This window comes from Hydractinia symbiolongicarpus, chromosome 12 (genome assembly GCF_029227915.1).
Source record: "Hydractinia symbiolongicarpus strain clone_291-10 chromosome 12, HSymV2.1, whole genome shotgun sequence".
Taxonomy (NCBI): Eukaryota; Metazoa; Cnidaria; class Hydrozoa; order Anthoathecata; family Hydractiniidae; genus Hydractinia; species Hydractinia symbiolongicarpus.
The window spans coordinates 8,683,424-8,694,755 of record NC_079886.1 but is presented as its reverse complement, the minus strand read 5'-3'; the positions used below and the strand labels follow the sequence as shown (position 1 = coordinate 8,694,755).

Sequence of the window (11,332 nt, the reverse complement as noted above, 5' to 3'; positions counted from 1 at the left end):
TCAAAATAATGTATAGAATAGTGTGGTTTTGGCAAATGCTTAAGAAGATATAAGGATTTAAAAATTTTGATGACGTCATCAAAGTCCCGTCAAAACACAATTTGTATAGACCTTGAAACTCTGATCTAAGAAATGAATAGGATCGTGTACTTTTGACAAACGGTCCCAGCTGACACGAGACGTTTTAAAGACGCCTTTCCTAAAGCTTCTTTCCGCATGAAATATGCGCGCAACATAAATACGTCTTTTAAACGTCTTTGGGACGCATATCTCAGAAGCGCATTTTGAGGACGTTTTTTTTTAGACACGGTCCCTTTTTAATAAAAGACGTCCTTTAGACGTTTTTTTCGTGCATGTAAAAGACGCGCATTTAAAAAACGCAAAAAACCCCAAAAAAACCCGGTTCTTACTCGTGATTTAATTGGATTACCATTTTTCCGGGGTTGTGTATTTAAAATATTATTCTCTAGTACAAAATCTATAAAAATAAAAAAAACATATCTAAAAAATCGTGTTTAAAATTTGTTTATTGTATTAATATAGCAGAATAAGTTTGTATATCTGGTTTTAAAAAGTTAGTCAGAACTGAATCGTTTTAATTATTACACCCGTCCGTGCAATTTTTACTTTCTGAAGCGGCAGTAACTTTTAATTAAAAAGTAGAAAGAAGTCGGGAAAGGAAACCAGTTGGTTGCGAAAGGTAAGGAATTGTTTTTTTTCCGGCCGAATTATTCATCAAACGAGTTTAGAAATATGGTTGCTCAATGAGCTGAAGCTTGAATGCTTATAGGTACTGTCCTGTAGAAAATAAAATTTTAGTATATGTTACGTTGTTTTGCTAAAATAACAAAAATAATTATTCCTTTATTCCTTCAATATTGATCAACGCATATGTCTTCGTGTTTGCTTACATTTATCTGCCATGTAAAAATTTCAGCTTTGCATGCGCTCGTGCACGGTTTGGGGACTGGGTTAAAACATTAATATGCGTAATTATGCATTTTACTGTCCTCCTTGCACATTATGTATAAGATACCCCCCCCCCCCCTAGATTGTTCCTTGATAAACTCTCGTTGAAAATACGCTTTGGAAGAAAGTTTTTAGAAATAGTTTTCATAAGTAGTCAAGGCGTAGCGATATTCTTACTGTAAGTGGCTTTCAGTCCGGACCTGAACTTCCCTTGAACAAACGGCGAGTTGCAGTGTACGAATACGGTGAAAACCATAATTATCTACCTCCAGCAAAACCTTCCGCATTAATTGATTTCCGTCGCCGCTATGCGGGCGGAATCTTTAAAATCGCCTGATGGGAGATAGATAGATAAAGAGAGACAGCACAAAGACCGTACGCTTTTAAGTTTTTGTCCAGGCTAAACGCTCGAAAAACTCCATTTTTGCGAAAGTCACTGAAGATACTTTATTTTAATCTCTGTCAATTAAATGACCAATCTGAACAGAGAGTTACTCTTCGTGTGGCCAAAACATTCCGTGTGCGGCCATGACTAAAAGTGCTTACATTTTGTTGGTCGCCCTTGCTGGTCTTTTTGGTTTGGTCGTAGTAGCTTTATTGATGGGGAGCTAAGCACTATTTTTTAAATTCGTGTATTTTATCAGGTAAGAATTATTTTATATATAGCTAAGTGAGAAAGGTGTGCTGGCTAGCTAGCTATCTCAATTTTTGGTGCTGACTTGGATCTCCTTTTGATTGGTGCTGACATACCCTTTCATGAAATTACTTACTTGCTAGCTAGCTATGGTGCTAGCTACACAAAATAGTGCTTTGATTAGAGTGCCTTTTTTTCTTAAAGAGCAAGCAACAAAAAACCTTTATCCTGTCTTGCGTAATTCTTCCATGACTGGACACTCAACTCCTGTTGTTATGGGAAAAAGGGGGCTAAAAATAACTTCCAAATGACACTTTGTGGGACTACTTCTGTCAGATAAAAAGATGTGTATGATTGCACAGGATTTTTTTATATTTTTTGCAGAAAAGTTGTCGAAAAGTTCATTGTTGCTTACACTGAGCAGTCGGTGAACTGGTAATTAACCTGTATCTATGCAGGATAATTATTCTGCATACATAAATAGAATGTCTGTATATTTTATATGGCTAGCCTTACAAATCCTGTCTATTATTTCCAGGAACGTTCATAGCTTAGATAGGGAGTCCCAGTCCGGGGCTATGGTAACATATTGAATTGCCGCCAAGGGGAGTCGAACCCCGTTCTTCCGCACAAAGTGCCAGAGTTATAACCACCAAGCTATGGCGCCATTGAAAACGGCTAACTATTCTGTTACTGGCTAATTATCAGTTCTCCTTGTGCCTAATTTGTTTGAAAATCTTTCTTGATATCAACCCAAAGTATCACAAAATATTTTTCTAAGATTTCTTAGAAATGACTTGAGTTTTTAAAATCTCACGAAATATACCTGTGCATCACATCGCATGGATTTGTATCTTTATATTAAATTCCCTCTTTAAATCAAAGAGGTAAAGAGAGGTTAAAAAGAGACAATATTTAAACAACCTGGTTTTAATGTAGTTTATGGTAAAATTGTATTCTTGTTTCTTATTTCTAAAACGTACTTTCTTTTTCAGATCAGATGTTATCAAACCATGCACCATCACCAGTTTCAAAATATTTTCAACAAGAGAGTAAATTTTGAAGGCCTAAAAACTGAAATGCTAATATGTATTTATTGCTGAATTAAAAAACAATGAACTACTTTATCATTTAAATTGAGCTCGTTCAGAATTTATTATATTGGAATCGTCAAGTTTCTACATAGCAAGATTTGTATTCCGGAATTTCCAGAATTTTCTTGAGCACTTTCAAAAGTATCCAGTTAAAGTTTTAACTGTTATTTTAGAATACTTCATATAGCTATGTAAAATTTTTATTTTTTATTTATTGAATTGTATTTTAACATTGCAGGTCAGTTACAAAAATAGTTAGGAATCGTAATACTTGTGATTTGTTTGCCCCATAATTCTCCGTTTTCAAGGTCTACTTTAAATTTAAAATCTTTCAGGCAATGACGGAAATTTTAAAGCCGCAGGGCTTCTTGTTCTAGTGTAAAATTTTAGTGCAAGTGAGACGTGCAATTCCATCATGCGTTGTTTCAAAAATTCGCCAAAAACATCCCAATGCCGATGGAATATATATTGTATTCAAAGATGGCTTAGAGATCGCTAATAGATTTAACATGAGAAGGAAAGGACGATTTGACGTGAAAGTAGTTATTGTGACATGTCCTAAATAAATACATTAATAAAAAATAGCATTTAGAAAATTACAATTTTATCCGTTTGATTTCGATTGAGTGTCCCTACTCTCCAGTGGGGGATTCGAAGTATCATATGTAGAGAAAGGATGTTGTGTGAGTAAAGGGATGACCTAAGAAACAAGGGCTTCATCAGACACACAGGCCTTGTTTCTTATACCGCTTTCTGCTCAGGTGTTGACCCGTAAGCGGTCAATCATTATAAAGGGTCTGTTTATACCGAAAGGGTTACCTCTATATATTTCTTTCTCGATTTGTTTGTTATCAATTACTTACCAGATTTGGTAAGTAATTGATAACAAACCACGTGCGATGATTAGCGAGGTAAAAAAGAAAAGGAAAAAATGTGCTGTCTGGTGCTGTCTGTCCGTTGAAAGATGTTGATGATCCGACCGTTGAATTCAAGTCTGGAAGTAACGTTGAAAAACGTTGGATTTACGTCGATTGAATGGACGTTGCGAACTTAACGTTGAAAAGACGTTGAATTTAGGGTTGCGACGTCGCGAGCAGAATTAAACGTTGAATCAACGTTAAAAAAACGTCATGTGCCTGCTGGGGTCCTCACACTAGCAATGGCCTGCTCGGCTAGCTAAATTTAAAAAACTTTGGCCTGGTAACGAGTTTGATTTTTTTCTCGTATTTGTGCTGGAAAGTGCTAAAAGTCTAGGCGTACCTCTTTCACTTTTTTTCCTAATTTTGCGTCTAAAAGACTCTCTTTTCATTGACTGTTCCTTATAAGAAAACTTAGTGGGTATAGAGCCTGGGATCAAAATTATTTTTTTGAAGTTGCCACAAAGAAATAAAACAAATTTCTTCAAAATGATCAGAACAAACACTAACGTATTTCTGCATATTTGTGCGATCCACGCCGATCTCAGTTGTGGTTTAGTTGGTGATGTAAACTCTTTTTTTCCACGTTTTTATTATTATCTTTTTTGTTTTTTTACTACTATTTCAGCAGAGTTAAATTTTTCACTTTATTTGAGTTAGTTTGCGTTAAATACAAGGTCTTGATGTATGCAAATACCTCTTAACGCCATGTCGCAAGTCGGTCCTGGCCCGTCAATTGACAGGCAGCATGTGAAAAGATAGGCTACCGTGTCAAAAAATGGGCCACCGTGTCTAAAGATGGTCTGTCCCGTCTTTAGACAGGCCGTGTTCTATGCTGGGTCAGAATATTTCCACGTCCAATGTCTATGTTCATATATGTGTGTTGATGTATTTAATTTTGTTTAATAGCAATGTTTACTAGGAAAAAAGCAAGGGAATATAAAAAAAATTAAAGCATACGTACAACAAGAACAGCGTTGTATCACAGCAGTGTCACTTATTGGTTATTTCCCGCAATGCTTGGAAAATTTTAGATTTCGAGGTGGGAGATACTACAAAGAATTTGTGTATCCAACTGAAGAAGAGCTTTTATACAGAGTGGCATCAAAAGAAAAAGCATGGGCAACAATCCCAATATGTAATATCACATGGAATTAGAGAATCCACGTCGATTTATAACAGGCTTGGGGCTGCATATTGTTAGTGCATGCAAGAACAAATACGGTGTTATCTGTTACGAAGTAATCAAAAAAAAAGAAACAAAGCTATCGGATCTAGCAGACTTGGAAAAAATAGGCAACATCCTAGGCGTTCATATACCAGATAGACTCCTTGATAACGAGCCAAAATATATTCAAGGAATCGTGTATGGGTACCCTTACTATACCTTACATCCGGAAGAATATAAACAATACGACGATTGATTCTATGAAAGACAGACTAAAAAGAATTATTATAGGAAGTGACAGAACAAAGTGTTGAGTGAAGTAGTATTATTTGATAGTTTTTTACTTTCTAGGCATGTGTCACAACATGTCACGTTTATTTTTGTGACACATCACGGACATTTTGTTAACTAATTTCTTTACTTTAACAAAAGTTATGTGACATGTCATTACATGTTGGGACACGTTGATTTTATTACGAAAACCCTCTTAATATGTGTATAATGTTAGTGACATTTCTGTGACATGGCTCTGTTTTATTATGAACAATATCTGAAATGCTAAAAGTTATTGCTAAGAAAATATAAGTGCTGGTCTCTGTGTACATACATTAGTCTTCATCAGATCCATAAAATACTAATTTGCTGAAACAACGTAGGCATGGCTCAATGTGTTTGATGTTTTCCTTTGGAATTTGTGCCATCATGTCAATCTCTTTATCGTCTCGGACATATTTTGTTGTCTTTTATTGGTTCAGAAAAAATTCTAACCATATGTCGGCCAGATCCCTGGTCATTTTTTTCCTTATTTACAGACAATCCCAGACAAAATTTATGTCAAAATTGTGAATTTGCCCCCCCACTAACAGTGATGTGACACTTGCGAGCCCGGAAGAAGTTTTAATATAGGGGAAAGGTAGCAAACAAAAGATTGATTCTAAAGACAGCCTGAAAAGAATTATTCACAGATTCCCACGCCTCCTAAAAATCCTAAAAATAATAAAAACCTCCTAAATAATCCAAAAATTTACTGATTTTTGGCAAATGCTACTAAAAATCTCCTAAATATTTTGAGAACAAATATTTACGAAACTCTATTTGCATAATGGATTTTTTCTTGTTGTTGGACAGATAGTTTGCTTGAACATTTTAGTTATTTTCAATGGTATACTTCCCTATTCTTGCAGAATTATAATTTTTGGGAAACTTTGTCCAACAGTTGTGCAAGAATCACCGTTACCATTTTAACGGGTTGTTTCCATTGCTACAATATGTCGTATGTTATATTGTATTAATTGTAGTAATTAGGGTACAATTCTGTGCACAGTTTTATACAAGAAGTAAATAAATAGTTTTCACGTACGTTTGTTTTGATGTATTAATGCTTAAATGCGCAGAAAAAATAGATGTTATATGGTAAGTTTGCAACATTTATGGCTGATGTGTAGCATTTATGGGCGATGTTGCGACATTCATGGTTGATTGCGACATTTATGATTAATTGCGACATTTATGATTGATTGCAACATTTATGGGTGTAACAAAGGGTACCTTAAAACTTAGGCAGTGTACTTATGCAGAACATATCTATTAAAAACAGGGAGAATAAGATTTTTATATAGATGGATGGCTCAGTATGCTAACGGCACTTCTTTGGTAGCTAATAATAGAAATTTAAAAATCTATTCTGATCACCATAATAATTACCAAAAAAATATCATACATCTATCAACATATTTTCTGCAAAGGTTTTTGCAGTAGTAAAAAGCGATAGTCTTCTTATGAATAATTGCACACTTGCATATCTTCATTGAACACTAATGTGTGTGGACACATTTGACAACCAAGTGAGATGCCAAACAGACAGGTGACGAACTGTCTGTGATTCTTAGGATTCTTCATTCGAAGTTTACTTCGCACAGTACATAAATACGCAGGGCCTATATGAAAGGGAAAATGCATATAGTAAAAAGAGTGATAAAGAGATCATTTAAAACACAAAATTGGAAAAATGTATGTTAAGGATTTTCATATGGCAAATAAGAATAAAAAAACAACCCACGATTTTTTTAAAATTTATAAAAAAACTTTTGGCAAAAATGTAAAAAACAAATTAACCCGAAATTCCAGAGACATAATAATTGAGACGTTGAACTTGTCTGCATTACAGCTTTATTGCAAATTAAGGACATTGAAGAAGACATTGCCGTTAGTGATATTTACAGACACAACAATTTACCAGGCACTCTTAAAACTGCTCATTAAAACGTTATATAGAAAAAAAACAAAAACAAAAAAATAGTTATTATCCTACAGCTAGGTGTTGGTTCTTTTGTTGTAGACGGCGCCGTTAGTTTTGCTGTCGTTTGTGTGGTCGTAGTCGAAGCAGTTCGACTTCCTCCCAAACATCTCTCTAAAATATGAAAGAAGGTTAGCAAGAAAACTTTTGTAATAATTTCGTCACATCCAAAAATCCGTCACAAACTATCAACGTAATTTCAGATCTTGTGGTTGTTTACTATGCAGGCCCTTGGAAGTTTTCATTTTTACTTTGCAGAAGTTGTATATCATTGACAGTTTAAACGTGTAAGAAATTACCCCGATTAACACCACCCAAGGAGTCAAATAGGATTGATACTTTAGGCGGTTGTCTAGTTGAGCGATTGCTGTGCGCGACTTCCTTAGATTAAATGGAAGCTTTAAATGCACTAGGAGCCCCTTCGCAGGACCCTCTGTGATAGCATTACTAATAGAAACTGAAGAGGCTATCTTGGGTAAATAATTTCAATAATAATATAATTAATAATATAAAATATGGAAAATATTTGTAAATTGTTGACACTTTTTCACCAGTCGGTTTCTTGTGCAGCCGTTCAAATGAAAATTCAATTAAGAATTTGTTTCTGCATAGGGTCCAAAGAATGTTTTTGTTTAGCATGCCTGATGATTTGAATTCTTCGAGAAATATAGGTGTGATATATCATTTGATTTTTTTGCCAGTGTACATGACTGATAAGAAGTATAATAAACTAGTGTCTGCATCGTTAGCTTATTGCTGGCAAAACAGCTCACTACATAATTTCCCGCATGATGGTAATGAAATATTCGAATTATGACGTGATATATTTCTTTGCAAGTTTAAAATCTATCTATATGCTCTCAATCTATCGTGAAAAAATGTAGCTTCGAAAAGTCCAAAAGTCCCCGTAACATAACGTATAAGCACCACTAATTTTGAACATAAATACTTACTATTATTTTTATAAACACAGATTTTACACTTGTTACTAAAAATAGTATCAGCAGGACATATCTGGCACGACCAAGCCAAACCTCCAATACAAAAAATGAAGTATCTTTTATTCGGTGGGAAAGCCACCAAACTTGTGCCAATCAATCCACACGTTCGTTCAGCTATTGTGTTTCCTCTACCTAGAAAAGGAGGTAAAATCTGGCATAACTGTTTTGTGACATTGAACTACTGCACCAAAAGCGTGTCCTTAATAAAAAATAAAGAAGATTGTCCTGAACATAAAGGATCTACCTTTTTGACTAAAACAATTCTTAATTAATGTTGATTACCGCTTTGCTACTGTTGTTTGTTCGCATAGTAGCACTTTGTGTTTTTAAAGTATTTTCACATTGTAATTTGTCAAAATAGGTTTAATCTCCTTAACTGGTTCTATGTATTGTCTTGATTAACATTTTAGTACGACAATCAAATCTGGTAGAAAACTGGTAAGAACTAGTAGCAGATCCCTAGTGAATAAATTTTAAAAGGATTGAATATTACTTTATATAATTATGCAGTCTAGTACATTAATTCCTGCAGTTAATTGTACAAAATTGCATACAATATTTTGTAGCAGTTAAAACTACGAAAAAATCTGTCAAAATAAAATAGCCATTAAAATTATCAAGGTATATCACGTTTAAGCACAGAAAGACCTCATAAAAATAAATTTTTATACATTTTAGAAACACTGGATTCGTTCCGATCGTTGCTGTCATTGTAGCTCCGCTAGTAGCAAGTGTTATTCTTTGTGTAGTAGTCGTTCTGGGTGTTGTGGTGGTTGTTGTTGTTCTGGGTGTTGTGGTGGTTGTTGTTGTTCTGGGTGTTGTGGTGGTTGTTGTTGTTCTGGGTGTTGTGGTGGTTGTTGTTGTTCTGGGTGTTGTGGTTGTAGTTTTTGGTGTCGTTGTTTTTGTAGTAGTCCTTCTCGGTTTCATCGTTGTTGTAGTTGTTATCCTCAGTGTCGTTGTTGTTGTTGTAGTTTTTGGTGTCGTCGTTGTTGTAGTTGTCGGTCTCAGTGTCGTCGTTGTTGTAGTTGTTGTTTTCGGTGTTGTTTTCGGTGTTGTCGTCGTTGTTGTTGAAGTTGTTGTTCTCGGTGTCGTTGTTGTTGTAGTTTTTGGTGTCGTCGTTGTTGTTGTTGTCGTTATCAGTGTTGTTGTTGTTATTGGTGTTGTTGTTGCTGTTGTGGTTATTGTCGTCCTTGGTGTCGTTGTTCTGGTAGTTGTCGCTGTCGTTCTCGGCGTTGTTGTTGTAGTAGTTTTCGGGGTCGTTGTTGTTGTCGTTGTTGTACTTGTCGTCCTCGGTGTCGTTGTTGTTAAAGTTGTCGTGCTTTCTGTTGTTGTTTTTAAACAACCGTACGCCCTGTTTATTTGATATTTGTCTTGCTCTGATAAACCATTTCGTTGCCCCATGACGTCTTTATTTGTTTTATCTAATTTTTCAAGAGTTGGTAATCTTCCATCTTTCGAAAATGTTAAAGGTCCGTAATGCATAACAGAACCATAGTCATACGGCTAAACAAAGATGTACTGACTGACTTGAATTTACCTTTATAGACATAGATAAGGTCGGATTAAAATTTGTTACTGTAAAAAGTACAAACAGCTGACATCATACCGATCCAAAGTCAATGGTTTCCTCTTTTCTGAAATTTCGTTCCGCGCCTAAATGTAGAAAAAATCGGTTGGTTTAATTAACTAAGTCATTTTTCTTTAACTCACTTATCGATTCTAATGGGTTAAGGATCAAGAAATTTACTATATAAGTTTATTCAACTGTACCCTTCTTCAAACTAAATGCTAAGTGTTGTACATTTGCGGCCGAAATACCGACATGCAATCTAATAAGCGTAAATTGTGACGGATCAATTCAAAGATATAAAAAGCAGACCCGTATAAAAAAGAAATAGCTTTTCTTTCCGTCAGTGTAAAACTGGTTCAACTTTGAATCAACAAGTGACCAGAAATCTTGTTTTAGTACGAGTGATTAACGACAAAGTATTATACTGAGGGTTAAAATATCCAAATTTTAAATAAATTGAGAATAGGTTAAGAAAATCGCTTACCAGGTCGTACGTTTGCTAAGTTGACTTTCACATACTTATCGCGATCTGATCTCGCATGTTCATGATAAAATCCCATTGCATGCATCATTTCATGAAGAACGCTACCTGAAAAATATAACTTTCGTACTGAAAAATCCTTATCAGAATTTTATTAGGTATGAATGTAGTACATTTTGTATCACCGCAAGCAATATTAAGTTTTACAAAAATCCACTTATAATTGACTCAAAAAGCTGTTTAGAAAGATATAGCAGAAAAATCTGGGGATTCATAATCTTCCACTTTAATAACTAAAATTTATTTATTCGCATGTAGCCCAATGTTTGCTTCCAGCTTTGTATTCTTCACAACGAGTCGCTTATATCATCCAAACTCCACTGAGATCGATTTTGACTTTCTCTTGCTGAAATATCCTCCCCCAGTACTTCAATTTGACCGTTATTGTTACAGTAATCAAAAAGAAAGCATTTTTGTTCTAAATTATCTAAAAATTCACATTACTCTGTTTTAAAAAGAAATTGGCACAGAGTTGATGTATCTGACATCTTTCTTCTTTAGGCCTAGCTACAGTTTTGTTTTATATTAATTGTCGTTGATGACAATATGGTCGTGGACATTTGTTAACGTTTATCAATTGATAATAGCTTGTAAGAATTCCGCACATAATTGATAAAATTAAATTGCATTTGTTTTTAATACCTAAAATGCATGCAGAAAGTTACGAAGTACTATCTTACCTTACTTTCTTTTAATGAGAACGTGCAGAACTTGAATTATACCCGAAATTGAAAAGTTTGTGAGTTACATTGCAAAACAAACAAAACACAAAAAATTACCGTTATTGTAAACGATGCAACCATGACCCAACTTGATCGGCTGTGGCTGTAAGAAGAGTGGAACACGACCGACGAAGCTCTGACAGCTAAAGTAAATCTATATTTGTTAGAAAGTTAACTTCTAATTGATTGACGATGTGCGAATAGCACTAGTAATATTTTTAGTAAGTGGAAAATCTGGCGTCGCTTGCACATTTGGGTATTAAGTAGAGGTTTACTGTACCGCATCTTGTGCTGTAATGGTTACTGCTAGTTAGCTATGTTATTTCGGCATTATTCCCCAGGTGAAGCACTTAGTTTAGGTAAACAGAGAAATAAATTACCTCACGAGAAGAAATTTTCTCCGGAATAAACTAAGTCGAT

General features: G+C 34.8%; 1 protein-coding gene across 1 annotated transcript; it reads right to left on the bottom strand.

Moving 5' to 3' along the window:
- Nucleotides 1–5,390: 5,390 nt before the first annotated feature.
- LOC130621222 (mucin-2-like) lies at nt 5,391–10,405 on the bottom strand. The gene is made up of 9 exons (XM_057436535.1): nt 10,348–10,405; nt 10,134–10,238; nt 9,686–9,732; nt 8,634–9,582; nt 8,032–8,211; nt 7,094–7,192; nt 6,577–6,719; nt 6,020–6,043; nt 5,391–5,522 (listed from the first exon to the last, which is right to left on the bottom strand). The coding sequence occupies exons 1-9, from the start codon at nt 10,403–10,405 to the stop codon at nt 5,391–5,393; spliced, it is 1,737 nt and encodes a 578-aa protein (XP_057292518.1).
- Nucleotides 10,406–11,332: the final 927 nt, after the last annotated feature.